Source organism: Hippichthys cyanospilos, chromosome 7, assembly GCF_059441005.1.
Source record: "Hippichthys cyanospilos isolate Australia breed blue-spotted pipefish chromosome 7, RoL_Hcya_1.0, whole genome shotgun sequence".
Classification (NCBI taxonomy): Eukaryota; Metazoa; Chordata; class Actinopteri; order Syngnathiformes; family Syngnathidae; genus Hippichthys; species Hippichthys cyanospilos.
The window spans coordinates 12,414,052-12,431,558 of record NC_142375.1 but is presented as its reverse complement, the minus strand read 5'-3'; the positions used below and the strand labels follow the sequence as shown (position 1 = coordinate 12,431,558).

At 39.0% G+C, this 17,507-nt stretch overlaps 1 protein-coding gene across 1 annotated transcript in view; it reads right to left on the bottom strand.

The window, feature by feature from the left end:
* Positions 1-663: 663 nt before the first annotated feature.
* zcchc7 (zinc finger, CCHC domain containing 7) overlaps positions 664-17,507 on the bottom strand; it is a 43,323-nt gene continuing 26,479 nt past the window's right edge. The window contains exons 4-10 of the mRNA XM_088419710.1: positions 16,510-16,562; positions 16,281-16,418; positions 15,764-15,934; positions 12,678-12,713; positions 3,531-3,626; positions 3,316-3,433; positions 664-2,353 (exon numbers count right to left, since the gene is read on the bottom strand). Of these exons, the coding sequence (XP_088275836.1) occupies positions 1,779-2,353; positions 3,316-3,433; positions 3,531-3,626; positions 12,678-12,713; positions 15,764-15,934; positions 16,281-16,418; positions 16,510-16,562 (1,187 nt within the window). The 3' untranslated portion in view covers positions 664-1,778. The remainder of the gene's footprint in view (positions 2,354-3,315; positions 3,434-3,530; positions 3,627-12,677; positions 12,714-15,763; positions 15,935-16,280; positions 16,419-16,509; positions 16,563-17,507) is intronic.

The window sequence follows — 17,507 nt, the reverse complement described above, 5'->3', positions numbered from 1 at the left end:
AGCTAGTTCAAAACAAGACAAATGACAAGAAATTCGATTCAACGTTGAAATGTTTTATACAAGTTTTAAAAATGGTATACAGTAATCCCTCGTTTATCGCGGGGGTTACGTTCCTAAAATAACACGCGTAAAGTGAAATCCGTGAAGTCGCCATCTTTTTTTTTTTTAATTATTTCACAATGCAATACTATAGAGTAAAACAAAAAATCAAAACCTGTTTTAAAGCCCCAAATTTGTTTCAAACAATCATTTTAATATAGTAATACAAAGTTGGAAACATCGTCACTCCCGTATTTCAGTTCCAGCTATGCCTCTTCATCCTGAACCCGCACATTGTTATGAATAGTTTTTGGGCTCTTTCTTTTTCTGAGCAATATTTTTATAAACGGATATAGATCGAATTAAAGTGAAGCCTCTTATATCATAACAAGAAATCTAGGTAAAAGTCAGATTTCCAAAGCTGCGCGTTTCTCCATTGCCATTTGTCTCTACATAGTGTGCGCGTTTGCTCCCGGCACGCTTACGAGTCACGTGATCGGCTCCCAGAGACCAAGCTGTCAATCAACGTGCATACTAGCACCTTAGCACACGGCAGTTAGAGAGACGAAAGCAAGCTTTTGGATCCTCTTGCCTTTTGTAATAAATTGACAAGTGAAAAACCAATATAGTACAGCGTCAATATTTTATTTCAAGACAACAGTCAAGCCCCTGAGCCAATCAAGATTCAGAGCACAATGCACTGTAAAAAAAATTAAAAATATCCACACTGTAAAAAATCCGTGAAGCAGCGAACCAGTGAAAAATGAACCGCGATACAGCGAGGGATTACTGTATATTATTGTGGCATGTACAATGTATACTGTACAGTATAAAGGCACATGGATTGCGTGGCAGAAGTTAAATCAAAGGCAACCAGGAAGGTAATGCTAACATATTTGTACTCCTCCCATCAAAATGATAAGTGATTTTACCACACTTATCTTCTTTCTCCATGTTATAACTTTGAAGAATTAAACTGTTTGTGCTGGGTGCGCTTTTATTTTGAAGTTGTTGCCAAACATTGTACGGCACCTGTACGCATTTAGTGCAGCATCAATCATAAATTAGACGCTAGCTTAGCAGCGCTCGAGTGGTCTATGCAGGACTTTATGAGAAATTGGATTACTTTTCAAAGGTTGTCTGATGTAGGTTAATGACTGCACAGTGATGCGGACAGTTGCCATTTCTACAGATCACTTTTTTACAAACGATGCGGACTCAAATGTGTGTTCCCTGGGTCAGACGTCACTTCTGTTCAAAATTTATGGTAATTGTCTAAAATTTCAGTTTGACTTTGGTCATTTTTTTTCTGTGTTTATAAATAATGAAATAATCTATACACCAATAAACACAATAGCCACTGACATGATGGATATCAAGAGATAAGTACATATACATAAGAGTATATGCAGACAAGACAGCGACCAGCAGGCACATTCACCTACCAGTCCGGTGGTTGAAACCCGTCCATCCACAGGGGAGGAGGTACAGAGCTGATCGATTTCAGTTGGCAAAACTCAAAATCTTGATTATGAAAAAAATGCAAGAAAGTGTTTTATTTCACCTAATTTATTTACAAAATTAGGTTTATAATTTATTAAATTTATTCATGAAACTTGGACTGGTTGTCCAGTCTGGCCAGAACTTCGAAGTCCCCAACAGTCACATGGTCACTGTTTATTGTCGGAGAAGGGAAGTAGCCCTGACACACACTCAAACGCAGGCGCACACACACAATCTCATACACACTGTCGCTTGCGCTTTCTTTGCTTTATGTTAAAAAGATTCTCATCTGTTGAATACGTCTCTGTGTTGGTCTTTTTATGTCTGGAACCGCTCTTCCTTTCATGTTTGTCTTTCTTTGACTTCTTAAGTGCCGTCCTACAATGACTACCATCTTTGAGCCCCACTGGTTGGTCGTTCTTCTCACTCTTCTTCTTCTTCTTCTTCCTTTTCTGTTTTAGTTTCTCGCCTCCAGCACACGCTCTGGGAAAATCCACTCTTTCATCTACGATGAGCTTGGGTGGTGCAGGACGTTCCTTGGGAACTGGCCTTTTGGGCTTCCACTGTTTGCCTGCACGCTCTTGTTTTGTCTGCTTGTTGAACTTGCCTTTTGGAAATATTGCCCCCCTAGAGTCGTTGTCTGGAAAAAATATATGGCTGGGGCGAGCTTTGTGGTTGAAAGCAGTCCTGTCAAATTTATCGTCAAAGAGGTGGCTGTTGTTTGCATGGCTGATTTTTTGTTTCTTCTTCGGTGGCCCAGGTGTAAGCGGAGTTTGAGAATTGCCGGGCATAAGGCCATTTTTCTTCATTGCTGGGGAAGAAAGATAACAGAAATAATTTAATAACAACTTTATTGTTATGTTGATTTGCACATCGCACCGTACTGATGCTGTTTTTTTTTTTACATACATACTTTTTGGAGGTGTGCCCCAAAATGGCTTCAAATAAGAATAAATATGCTGTTGCAAAAAAAAAAAAAAAAAAAAGAAAAACAAAAAAATCAAATCCTTTTGGGTTGTGTGTCATTACACCTCACAAGCACTGCCATTGTCACTGTCACACTGGCCTGCCCCAAAGCAAACTTCAAAATAAGAATACATGGACGTCAACAGCCTTGGTAAGCGCTTTTTTTTCACAATGGTTGTTAGCATCTAGATTTACTCCTTCATGTGACCGTTTTTATTGCTGTCCACAAACATCAACACACTGCCATTTTAAAATCAAACACTAATTGAGGATTCTAAGAGACTGTTGGTAAATAAGGCTGTCATTGTAAAAATCACTACAAGTCTCTAGCGTTAGCACTAGCCACTAACAACGTGGCACATTTAACTTCAGTAGGACATTTGAAGCTCAGACAGAAAAAAAGTCCATCTATGCAGTAAACAAAACTATCCACAAAAATCTAAACAAAGCGGGCCCATTATCAATCTACAAAAGCTGACAAATACCAAGTAGAATGATGATATATATGAGCAGAATGAGTGAGCGAGAATGACAATGCTTTGCACATTGATAGACTGAAACAGGAATCATTGTCAAGCAAATCAGTTTGAATTGAAAATCGTATTGAATCATAAATTGATTCTGAATCGAATCGTAAGCTCAAAAATTGAATTGAAAAAGGAATTCCCACCCCTCATTTAGCTAAACAGGTGTGTGATTAAATGTTATATAGCACTTCAAATTGCCTTCAATTTTGTGATTGACTTCAGTAAACGATTAAATATGCTGCTTCAAATGCCTGAATAATTCATTTACTATGTGACCAACCTCGAGCCTTTATCTTCATCCTGCTTTCTCTGTGTCTGATGTCATTTTTGGTGTCGTAATAGTTGATGAAGGGCGTGGCAGCAAATGTCCCCCTGAACATCCTCTGCTGGGTGCACCCCTGGGGCAAACAGAAAGGAGTCCACTTTGTCAATATCATGAACATTTCTCTGAAAACAAACGAGAAATATTCTGCACATTTGCACAATTTTACTCACGTGACCAAAGTGTCCTTTTTTGGAACAGTTGTAGCAGTAGGCGGGGTTTCGGCCATTATCCTCCCCCCGATGCTTCAAAGGAGGACCTGTCTTGGTCTAAGCACAGTACACCATTGAAAAGAACTCGGACAAGACGGTTTAACATTCAAAATGAGTTGTGATCATATATAAACCTGCTGAATATAATGCGCTCTAATCTTTTGCTTCCCTCCCATCATTCCCATGCTATTGATACCAGCCTCAGTGGTGAATATGGGCACCGATATAAACCGCTGATTACCGCGGCTATAGGTAGACGCCTGTAATGACCCCTGTATGATAAGTGTGAGTGTGTGTGTCATGGGGTCCCGTCCCTGATGGGCCTGGGCTCTGAAAGCTTTCCATGCTTCGGTAAGCACAGCAAATATACACTGATAAAACGCAAGAGCAGAGACACAGTGCTGTGTATTTACTTCACACGCAAGCACGCACGCACGTGCGCGCGCGCACACACACACACACACGCACGCAACAAATACGCACACACCTCTAAAGATGCCACCTTATTCCTGTGATTCTGAGATCACAATTTGAGGGCAATGCCATTTATTAAACATAGCTTAGCTAGCGTTAGCGGCCTTCTCCCAGCTTCCTTCTCGGCATCCCTCCCTCACTCTCTCTTTAACGCTTGAGTAGTTTTGCGGTAGAAAGGATGAATGCTATTAGAGCGTCGCGTCATTATCGGGTCAGACCGGCCGGGCCCATCTCCATCACAAAGGCCAGGAGATCACAGACCTCGTGCGCGCATACGCGCGCACACACACACACACAGTGAACACATATCCACATACACATGCACGCAAGCAAGCGCGCGTGCACTCACACACACACACACACACACACACACACACATACGCACACACACACACACACACACACACCAAGAGATCAGAGTTCTTGTCATCTTAGCCCCCTGGACCACCACCCGCCCTGCCCCTTGTCCCATTCAGCGTTCATTGAAATTGGCTGCAAGTCTTCCTGGGTCGTTGCAACTCTGACCTTGGGCTTGTGTTATCTAAGCCTGCTAGGATCCAGCACATATGACCCCCTCCAAGGGGGAACTGACTTGCAAAATATTTGTGATTATTTCTTCCAGCCTCTCTCACTTCAGCATCGGCTGTTGACAATTTAAGTTGCTATTATGAAGACCAAGACAACACTCTATCAACACTTTCTGAACCGCTTAAAAAGCTAATCAAATCAATTACTCAGAAGTGGCAATTTCCAAAGCAAGATGACACTGAGCCAAGCACAGACCTGCAGATGGATTTGCAATATACAGTATATGACTGTATTTGGTGAATAGAACCCGGAATACTACGCATACAACCAATGTTATTGTGAATCTCTATCAATTCAAGAATTTCGATTGAATTCTGATTTTTCGTGAATGAATCAGTTTCTGGGTAAAACCGTCCTATTAATAACACTGCAGTGAATGCAAGTCCACGATCTTCATGTGGCTTCAGATTTAGTTTACATATCAAGTAATTTATTGTTAACGAAATAGAAAATAATTTGCCTGAGCTGGTACGTTGTGTCAACATATATAACGCACATTTGTTGGACGATGACATGATTTTTCCAGAAAACGGAACTTGATTAGATTGTGAAAATGTGAATTGATTCAATTGTGCAAGCCAGTGTGAATGACTTAAGACCCGTTATGCTGTCACAGGATTTCGCCTGTGCCCCACATTCATTCTTAGTCTGTTCAGACCCAGCAAAACAACTTCAAATAATGACATATTTGTTTATCTTGAAAAAGTGCAGACCAAAATTTTGTGACGGGTCGGCTCACAATAAATGTAAATTTCCATGTTGTTCATCATATTAAAAATGACACCATCTACTGTTCGAATATTATACTCCATCCTCCATGAAACCCGTAAGTGGTCAAAACTACCAGCTCTTCTTTACTCAACATGTGTTCGCATGAAAGTGCAGATTGAGTCCCAGTGCCATGGCAGCAAGGACTATGTGATCCACTTCCTGCCGAGATGACATGAGGACTTTGTGGAGCAGCGATACTTGAGTCGGTCAGTAAAAAGAGGGGGAAAAAAGAACACAGTTTAGGCTGGGCGTGGATAGAAGGCAGAACCAGAGGCTCCTAAAGGCTTCGCCGTGTCGACATAGCCAACCAGCCAACCGTGACCTCTCATGCACGCACACACACGAGCGCTTTCTCTGTGGCACACACGCGCGCGCACACACAAAACTGTGTTCCCACAGTTGTCTGGACACTACAACACTCTGTCTTTTTAAGCCCCACTCTCCTCAGGTCCTTGCTTGGCTGCTGGTGGCAAAGCCGTGATAATCCTTCGGCCAACACAAAGCTTAGACTGTTACAGACGACAATCGGAAGCAAAACACACGCACACACAAACACACAATCTGAGAAGAAAGCAGGGTTGTGTGTGTGTAAGGGGGCGGAAACAAGTGAGCTGGGGACAGCAGCGCTGGTTTGCATATGTTATTATAGAATTTGGGCGAGGTCTGCGAATGTTATTAGGCTGACAGGGGAACAACCCTGAACGTTTTATCTTATGAGGACTGCTACACAACACAAGACTGCTGGGTTCATACCAAAACAGACACTAAGTGACTCGGTGCATAAACGGACCAAAGACATTTAAACTGCTGATGCTCATAACAGAAAACAGTTTTTTGATCATTCCTTCAAATTTTTGATGAGGTGCGATACAATCTCCTATGGCCTGGTCAGGAGGCAAAAGCCTCTTTCTACATCTCTGCCAATCAACTTCACACAAACACCTTTTCCTCCACACGCACAAAATCGAAACCATCCACCTAAGCAGAAAGGCACAAAGACCTGCAAAGCCTGCAAGACCTCTGATAACGCAGCACCTTTCAATGTGTGTGTGCGTCTCTGTGTGCACGTGCAATGCCATGTACCTCCAAGCAGTGCATGCAAAAACACCTGTGCCAAAAATGTAATGTGTGTATGCAGGCATCTCTGACCAGAACATAATTTCAGAGGAATTTTATATAAAGCGATGCAAACATTAGTGAATAACGTTAAAACAACATAAAAACGATCATTCTCTGAACCTGGGCCAATATACATCTTTTAATATGTTTATGATGTTAGGGTAAATCAGTCTTTTTATTAAGCTAACCAAGTCCACAATTAAATTCTCACTTGGAAAGACTAAGAAAATAATAATGAAGCATCCAGGCATTACAATTAACAATTTCAATATAAAACAGTTGAGTACAGCCTGTACTTTGGGGGTGCAGTTCTGCCTTTGACCACCAACTGACGCTCTAACACTGCGTAGCTTGAGAGCGCTATGAACAGGAGAAAAGAATGCACTTTGTTTTAACTGATAGTGAATTGGCTATTGTTAAAAACAATAAAAACGCCAACACCACAACTTATAGCGTTAAATTTGTGCCCTGTCAATAACTTACAGCTAAGAAATCAACCTCAAACAACTGAAAGAAAAAAGGTATGATTGGGACCCGCTAACAATCAGCCCAGTGGTTATTCATGTTTTTTTTTGTTTTTTTTTGCTGAATATCAACTCGGAAATGCGCCTGTCTGACCATCATGACCCATATTAAAATACGACTGTGTGTGCACGAGAGAAGTGCTCCCAAGTGTTGAGCCAAAACAGGAATATATTTGATAAAGAGTCCTTGTTTACCTTTGCAACAGTAGTCGTAATTTGACCATTAACACTTGCACTTTAGTAGACAAAAATGGAAACACTGTACTTAAAATACTGATTCTGATTACGCTGACCATTATTGTTAAAATTTTGGAAACTCCTTCAAATTTAAGTGGAGAAATTCAAGCTGAGAACTCTTGAAATGCACAGCTGTGAAGTGAAAATCATTCCTTGTCAGAAAGAATCACACACATCATAAAGTGACAGAGAAAATACAGGATGTGAAAAGTTGAAAGTATGCCTACGTTGAAAAATCTCAATTAGTACACTAGTATACGCTGTTTTGATTAACAATTTTAATTTACCTAAAAATTCCATCAACACCTCCTCATGATGACAACAAATGTTAATCTACACATCCAGGATTGTCGTTTTATATAATGAAAAAAAAAAAGAATTAAAAGTTTTGACAGGTACTAAGTTAAAAAAACAACAACAAAAAAACTACTTAAGGGTTTATATATATATATATATATATATATATATATATATATATATATATATATATATATATATATATATATTTTTTTTTTTTTTTTTTTTTTTTTTTTTATTACTTTTTCAGGTACCAAAAGAGGGAGCCCACACACCACTATGAGTACTATGAGTACTAAACTGACAGAAATCAATAATTATAATTATAAATTCAGTGAAACCTCAAAATATGGTCACATCTGTATAAAAAAACAAAACTTGAAATCTCAGAATTCCTATTAGAGTTAAACGCAACATGATATTCTACTGCTGTTAATATGGCCGCTTTGAGGAGGAGTGGATATTATTGCGCTTTTCTGGAACTTACTACGGATGACTATGAGGGTGAACAGAACGAAGCCCAAGATGTGACTACAACGCCTGAAACGAAGGAAATGCTATCTTTGTATCAACGTTTTCTTTTTCTGTTGTTTGCCCTCCTCCGCCGCCGCCACCTTTGCTTTGGAACATGGCCTCACTCGAAAGGTAATGTAACATTAAATGTGGTGTTTTAAAATGATTTACATGTAGAACATGTCATAATATGATAAAAATCATGATATGAAAGCAACTCCAGAGCAGATTGATTTTAAAAAACAAGATATTACGACAATAAGGTGTTTTAAAACCGATACGCAATATATTGGGAATTGCAGTAATGCAATACGCGTATTGCGTCACTTTGTATCGCAATATATCAATATTATTGCATAGCACTACCACAAGGAGCATACCATTTACATTTGCAGCAACATGGGGGTGCACCAGGCACAGCACTGTGGCTGAATAAAATGTGTATAGTTTGTGCATGAGTAAGTATGTGTGTATGCCGGTGTGTATTAACGCATGATCTTTACATTTATTAAAGTTGCCCTTGTCAGTGCACACCTGATCTTTCTTCCATCAGTCACACAATGTTCTGTCTTCTATCTAAAGGCTCTCCACAGCTGGATGCCAGAATTTTACCCTTCCTTCCTCATCTGCGTTTTCCCCTTATGTATTCATAGTCCAGTGTTTTCCTAATTCATTTAGAAACATGGACCTACAGTGCTTTTTTTCCCCAAGATGTGGTTGAATATAGGTAAGATGTGGTTAAATATAGTTGACCTTTGGACTTCAAATTGATCACTCAAATGAATGCACTTTGAATGTGCTGTCCACATTGTGTTGCCAGAATACGTAATGAGGAAACATTAGGACTTATAGCAGTGATTCCTAAAGTGTGATACGAGTACATAACCTCACTGTGTTGGGACATGGAGAAAAAAATAAAACACTGGATGAAATACACATTTAAAACATAAAAGATAATCAAACGTTGGAATTTAGTATACAGGTGTGCATAATCTATATATATATATATATATATATTTTTTTTTTTTTTTTTTTTTTTTTTTAAGCTAATACAGTTTTTTACTTTTCAATTGCAGCTCAGTTGTAATGAAGCTTTGAGTACAGCACTATACATTAGCACCCAATCTTTAAGAAAGTTCTTGCTAATATTTAGGAGCCATTTTTATTATAACTTAAATAAGCAATACATTTTTTTATCGAATCATCCAAGTTTTTTAAGTTTTTTTTTTTTAAATTCAACTTTTTTCTTTATTTTAGCCTACAATAATAAATATTCGTATACTTTTTGAGTGAACCCTTTGTCTTATTTTTAATGATCATTTAAGAACTACTATGTTATTGGATTTTAATGTTGGTCATTATAATGGTAATGACCGACATTAAAATCCCCCCCCAAAAAGCAACACAAAATTTGACAGTTTCGAGTCAAGTTAGCTTTCTGTAAAGTTAGATTTACTTTTCTCTTACCACCAGAAGTAGCTCATTCTGTGCGTGCGCTTCAAGCCATAGATAACTTGACAATGGAAAGAAAGGCAAAATTAATTACTCTGTTGTAATACCTAATTGCCTGCAAAAAGCAGAATTGACATTTAAATAAAAAGCTCACACTTCTCAAAGTGCAATGTAAAACTAGTAATGAATAATAAAATACAGCAAATCTCTGGATTCCAAACACTATAGGGCTCACTAAAGTCTCTTGAGAAATAACTATAGATTAATAAGGGGACCTCCGGTATTGAACATAGTGAAATGCATCATAGGAGTATTCAAATTAACATTCACATCTGAGTGACATCATAGCGTTTCAGGATGCAATAAAATAGAGTCAGGAGTTTTAGTTTGTATTAGCTAAAACATAGTAATTAATGATGTCTCGTGGGATGTTGGCTACTGAAAACGTGGATCTTGGGGCAAAAATGTTTGTGCACCCTTGCACAACAGTATAATAAATACAATCCTAAAAAGGTATACAGTATCATAACGGATTTTTTTGATAATCAGCTTGTGTTTAAGTGTATACAATTTTATGATTGCTGAATGTATATGACAGGCTCAACTCACACCCAAAGGTTGTGTCGATTCATTACCAGACAAAAAAAACCCAAAACATTAGCTGAAGTCTTCTTTAAATTGTATGTCCATAAACAATATATCCATATCTCACGTACTCTGTTAAAAAAGGTTAAGTTAATTTTATCTAATAGAAGATGGGTTGATGGCAGCACGTCCAATATGAAAATGAAAGCAATGTTGATGGATTTTGCAAGGATAATTTTTAAAACAAGAAAACTGCAAGAAATAAAGAAAGGGCAAAATACTGGATAATGACAACATTTCGTGATGTTACATAAAGTTTTCAAAGCAGATAAAGGCTGAAAATGTTTAAAATGGATTATGACTCCCACTGTTGCTCAAAATATTTTTAGTGTGTGTGAGTATCTCACAGGATGTTCTCAGTAGGCACCCCAGGGCATTGTGGTCAACAGTGTGTGCTTTAGAGGAGTTTGTTAGTTGAGGGCCAGGTGCACTCCCGACAACACACATGCTCAGGAAGATAAACGGACCTAGCGCACGTGCGCATGCATGCACACACACACTCATTGGATGGAGCAGTTGCAAGGTCTGACAGAATGCCTTTTCACACCTGGCTGAGCCCAGCGGAAGGTGACAGAGTCACATCTCCCAAAGCGCACGCACGCGCGCGCGCACACACACCACACACACACACAACTACCTCACATTGGGGAGTTCAGGGTCATAAGCAGCATCATGAATAAAATGAGGCTGTCTTAAACAGAAGGAGGCCCCGTACCCGTGTTTGGATGCAGAGTGTGCGTGTGCGCAAGTGTGAGTGGTTTTGTTTTGTTTATGCGGACCCCGCTGAACCCCCACGCCAGTTTGGATGTGTAACGACCTTCTGTTCCCTGCGCTTAAACGGCTTAAATACTTCAATTAGACCTGGGTCATAATCCACCACCCGTTAAAACACGCCACCACACAAACATGAAACAGTTGCATCATCTTATGAGGTGACACTTCCTCTCATTTGTGGTCTTGAATTAAAGCAGGCTAGAGCAAAGGACGTCGCTCGCTAACACGCTAATATGAACATTAAACTCAAATCCTGCCTTTTCCGGCTGGCGTCTCTCCAGGAACTTCGCTGTCCCGCTCCCTCCATGCTACCCCGGCACTAACGATGCTGCCTATTCAGGAGACAGCCCCTGCTAATTAATCTCCACAGAGGAGTGACAGACCTCCCAGAGCACGCACACACATGCACGAAGTGCACAGCGAGATATATGCAAATACACACTCGTCTTGCCTCTTTCTCACTCGTTTGTCCCGAGTGGCGTTGGCAGCACATTTCATGCTTTATCACGTCTTTTAATTGACAAACAAGCTGCTCTTTTCTCTTAGGCTGAGGTCTATATCACACCCTTTCCTACACACACACATGCGCACACACACACAGATAAATATGCACACGCAGCTGAGAAAAGTAGTTCTCTTTTCACCCATCGAAACAACACACCTACACATAAGCAAATGCATTTCCCTGTTTGGCATTTTCATTTTCACCCAAAGTGGGTAGTGCACATGATACATCGCATTTTATCAAATGGCTCATTTCTTGGATGTATGTCAAGGTTCAATTAATTTCCACATTTTTCCTCCACTTGAATAAACTCTAGCTGCAACTGCTCAAACAACATGGCAACAGAACATTTGGCGCCACTAGGTGGCTGTAATCACCTCTTTTATGAGCCATAAGGCCTCACTAACTAAAAAAAAAAGAAAAAAAAGATAAGGCATCTGTAAAGATGATGTTTATCATATCGCAATCCGGGGCACAAAAGGTATTACTGATGAGGAAAAAAATAAAAGAAACATCTGTGGAATGGAGTGGGATGATCACAACCTGGTAATGTGCAGAAAGCGGAAGAGAAAGTGAGACACATCTACCGTTCGGTAAATGGGAGGATGATTATACACCCCCTTTTAAATGTCAGATTTTGGTGATACTTCTGACACCAAAATTAATAAATTCAAAATGTTTTCACAACATTATGACCAGTGATGTGCGCTACTTGAAAAAACAAAACAAACCCGGAGATAATGTGTTCATACACTCTCACAACTAGGGGATGGGAATGTGGCTGTTCAGAATTCAACAACCATACTCTAATTTATGGCAAATAGGCGCCAGTGCAGACCTGGCACCATATAAAGTGCCTTAGATTATCTTCAAATTTTAGCTGCTCATTGACCTCTCCTGATTTATTCATGTTTTGTTTTCTATTATAAAGGTTTTGTGCTCATACTGATTGCTATATAGAACTAATCAACCTAATTCCAGCAGTAGAAACGCATGTCCAAAGCAAGATGTCACATCAACACATCTCTGTCGATTTGCTTTTGATATGATGGGCAAAAAAATCTCAGTTTCATTGGATCATAATAGAATTTCCATCATGTGTTTGAGAGATTCCATGTGTGTTGCTACAACCGTTTTAAATCAGTCATGATAGCAGTTGTCTTTCTAATTCAGTATACAGTATATTAAATTGTAATGTATGATACTCACCGATATGTGGTACTGTCTCCAGATTTCTGGACATGCCTGTAGAAAAAAGGTCGAGAATGTGTTGATTAATTTCACCAAAATAGAAAATTGTTTAGAAAGCAAGTATTAAGGAACATAATGAGAATAATAAATGGAACAACGACAGATGCTTCATTGTGCATGTGTGTATGTATAAATGCATGAAGTCATTCTCAAATGTCTTTTTTCAATCTGATGAAAAGGCTGTAGTGTCATTGCATACAAGCAAAACCTCTTCTGTGTTACTCAGCCGCAAATGACTGAATCTCTCTACAGTCGGCCATGTCTTGTCGCTCTGTCCTGGTGTGGTTAAAGCATTATCTCCGGGGCTTTGGCACGCTGTTCCCATTGCATTTCGACATCCTCTTCAAATGCCGCCACTTCCCACTGGGAAATTGAAAATTCCCCAGTTGCCACTGGCAATAAGGTTTATCTACTTACACACTGTAAGTCAAAGCTACTTTTAGAAGGAAAGGTAGATTTAAACTTAACAACCGCATCATTTGCACACTGAGATACAGGAGCTTGTCAAAGATGTTGATCCCCATTTTGCCAGAAAGATATTTATTCATCATTATGTCTATTACTGTGGTTATAGTATGGTGTTGTGAACAACACCATTAAGCTTTCAATATGATGTTGTCAGTTTAGAGCTGAAATGAACCCTTGGGTAAATCCAACTCAAAAAATTGCTTGAGGCATTTTTATTCTTTTTCTCAAAATATTACTGTACACGTCAGAAAAAATGCCAAGCCAAACGCAGCGACAATTCTGAATATAAACCTTAGTTTACCAAATAATACATGGACATGAATGCCTTGGTACTCTTTTATTTTTAAGTTGCTCCCAGTTGCGTGTTGTAACGTAATAACTTGGCAAGTTTTTCTCCTGCAACTGCTGCTCCCGACTTCCGATACAAACAACATAACGTTGTTATGAAACGATGTTCAATTGCCAATTTGGGGTGCCAATAAATGACTAAAATACACTGGTATTGTCAGTATTTACTGGTGGCTCAGGCTCTATTAGTTCTTATGGAATAAATTGGCCTCGCGCTAATAGCACTCGATTGCTCCATATAGGCTGGCATGATAAAAGCAAATTTCTCTGCACGCTTTGATGCTGACAACCTGACCCAATTGATGCTCCTATTGAATGCATTCGAACAAACCACATTGACTCAAATGTGCTGTCTTAGCTGGAAAAATTCTCTCTTAGAACAAAAATTACTTAAAAATTTGTCAAATTTTAATTTTAAAAAAATGTTATTAATTTTTTTTTTAAAAGTTCGTCAATCATAAAGTGAAAATGTGTTATTTGGTCTTTCGTGTTCTTTTTCACCAAACAAAAAATATACTTCTTTTTTCCCCAAACTCAATGTTCAATTCAAATATATTTGTAGAATTGCCAGACCAAAAATATTTGAAAGTTGCAACCCTAGTCCGGTTACATAACAACAGAAACTCCAACCCTAAAATTAAATTCCACAATGAAGGGGCTAACCCAAAGGCAGAGACCTCATTAAACATGGTATAGTGGCCTCATCTATTTAAGCAACCAGGCTTTTCCTTACATAAAGATAAAAATGAATTTCAACAGCTGTGGTGTTCTCCATCTCATCAAGCGTTCTTTTAACCCCCCGATACCTCCCCATACACACACATACACATTGCGTTTGTTCCTCCCTCCAGACCGCGAGGGTGGCGTGTTGTTGTCGAGGGCGACAGGCGAGGCGAGCGACACACTTGCGCTCCGTCAACCGTCTGTCTTTAATGAGAGACACAGAAAGGCCCCAGGGACAGAGACCTGACTCTCACTTTTCCACAAACACAAATGTGTGCACGTATACGCATACACACACATAAAGAAACACTTTTACACTAACACAAGCACACACTCACAAACAGGCATGCATAGACATGCATCAAGCCCAAGAAATAAAGTTTTACTACCCAAGAAAACTAATTAAAATTTCGACCTAACTTTCACACAGTAAATGGAAAATCTGGTGTACTAGGGTGAGAAAATGGTCTGAAAGCAAGAGAAGGGGTGGGTGTGGGGTGTAGCCCAAGCGCTGGTCTCCCTCTGGTGTTCACCTGGCTACTCATCCATTACGCAGGGCACAGTACATGACTGACTGACAGAGTGCAAAAAAGAAAGCGAGACACATGGAGACGCACGCAGGTTAGTTACAAACGCGGGGTTTTCCAGCTCTGGCCGCCATAGTGCCGGTGGGCATGGTAATGGATGTTGCGGTGGGATAATTGTCATTGATGGTCATTAGATTCACCCTTCAACGTGAACAAACAAACCCCAAGCAACAGACACACATTCAGCCTGTATATGCGGCATGGCGGGGACATAACTAAGCTGTAATTACTCAAGTGTATCAATTAAAGTGAACAGCAGCGTGTGTTTAACCCCCCCCCCCCCCCTTTGAATTATTACTCAAGAGTAAGTATGAGTACACTTGCCAACAGACACCAAAAGTGAATATTTGATCCATACTTTATGTTGGTTATGTGTACACAAACTTTGTTAATAGACATTCTATTTAAGGTTTCTGGTCGTGCTCTCGGATCCCCCTGGTGACAATTCCATAGCACATTATTATCGTGACAAAACTATAACTGTACACGCAATGTATTAATTAACACTAATATTCTTAACATTAAAATTTGATTGGTCTTTCAAGTGTTAAAAATAATACTGTTACTCTTAATTGTAACACCTCTATTTTAGCATTGATTTTTCCCCTTTTAGATTTGTATGATGTAGTTTTCTATCAGCCTGTGTCTGCAGTACACTGTGGATAAACATGGGTGTAAAGTGACATGTTTAACACTAAAATGTAAAAACAACATAACACTTGTAGGTGTCGGCCTATCTTTATCATTAGCAGTCCAGGGTTTTGGTGGAGTTGTACAGCATATGACAAATGGAAAACGTAATAATATTTTTTATATCCTAGTAGACAAGCTTTGTGATACAAGCTGAAGCAGGCACAGTTTACCTTGTTTGCTCAATTCATAATGTTGCTTTCTCTCAAAAGACGAAGCTGTACTCACATCAAAGAAGTGTCCCGTCATGCGGCAGCGATGGCACTTCTTGTGATAATAAGGCCTCTCACTGCAGGAGTTGTAAAGATGACCTGGAAGACCGCAGTTGTTGCAGTGCTTATAGGGACACTCACTGGACTGGTGGTTGGGATCGCCACAAAGGAAGCAAACACCCACTTTCTGCAGAGTCACACAATTCTTTTTAGCTCTTGTGAACATATGCTCATAGATGTCCATATTTAACTCTTCTGCTGTATTTTGACAATTTTTGGGTCATTTTTTCCCCCAGTATTTCAGTCAAAAGATCATTCACTCCTGGTAGTGTGATAATTAAGTGGTCATGCTATGTTAAACTTTGACATGTTGTAAACATATGGATGAACTTTCAGCTCCCTAGCGTCTTTTTTAATGCACTTTCTTTGATGTGAAATGCCATTGATGCAAAGATAAAAGAACTGGACAAAATACAAGACAAGGGTTATGTTAAAAAAAAAAAAAAAAAGGCAACAAAAAAAGAAGAACTGACTTTGGGTCCGGGGCAGCTTTTCGAAAGATGTCCCATTTTATCACAGTTTCGGCAATGGACATTCTTGTCAGTATAATATCGGTGGGCAACACGTGATACGGCTGCCTTGGCTCGCTGATCTTTGTTGAAGATTTGAGCCTGAAACAAAGACAGTGAAAACATCATCAATTCACGGTTACAAGTAACCACTCTGATCATTGTCTTACACCAATTCCTTATTCCCTCATACCTCCCTGTCTTTGCCTGAAACCACCCAGATGCCATTAATATCTTTTTCAACATCTGAAAAAAAAAAAAAAAAGAAGCAGTTAGATGAATGGAAATTATACTTCTTTTTTTAGTTAGATTCATCGATAAATTGACAAAATCAACAACAAAAACAATAACAGATTTGATTATTAAAAATATTTTTGAGTTGCAGGACTACTGTAGGCAGATGTAAAGTACTGTATCTTTCAGACCATAAGGAGAAAGCTCAATTATGACATCATATTCATCATCATATTCAGGTATTCACTTTCTTTGCTGTCATTACACAAGTATAGATAAAAACAAAAATGAAAGAGGAGGGATCACAGAAAGACTTGTAATAATAGATTTTAATGACAATATACAGGTATTTAGGTTTTGCAAAAACATGAATGATAATTAAAATCTCTTTCACTGAAGAATTACGGTAAAATCAGTGAAAACAAAAATACACAGTTCCAGTCCAGTGCCAACTTGACAAAGTTTGTTTTCAGAAGCAGAAAAAACCTTGGCAATATAAATGTAAATGTGACTTGTCATTATCACTTTGAGCAAGATACTTTCAAAACTTCTTCCACCACAAATGCAGCTCATAAGATGCACAATTCCAAAGATGAAAAAAAAAAGTTTTATGAGCGCAAGTAAAAATAAACAGCTGCCACCATTTAAAGTGCCTCATTTATTCATTACATTTCACATGTTCTAGTAGGCTTTTACAAACACATTTTGCTTATGAGCAGAAGTCTGAAGGTTTTCTACAGACATTTGGAACAGTTTTTCCAGGTGAACCAAACTGCCCCAAACCAGAATGCTGACAAGACCATGCTTCATTGTCTCTGTTGTTTTGTTTTGGTGATGATCTGTGATGTGTTTGTGGCAAACATACTACAAGATTTAAAATTATGGCCCAAAAAAAATTTCACTGCGATGTATTAGGATCATAAGAAAATTTCCTAAACACAAGTAAAGGCAGACATT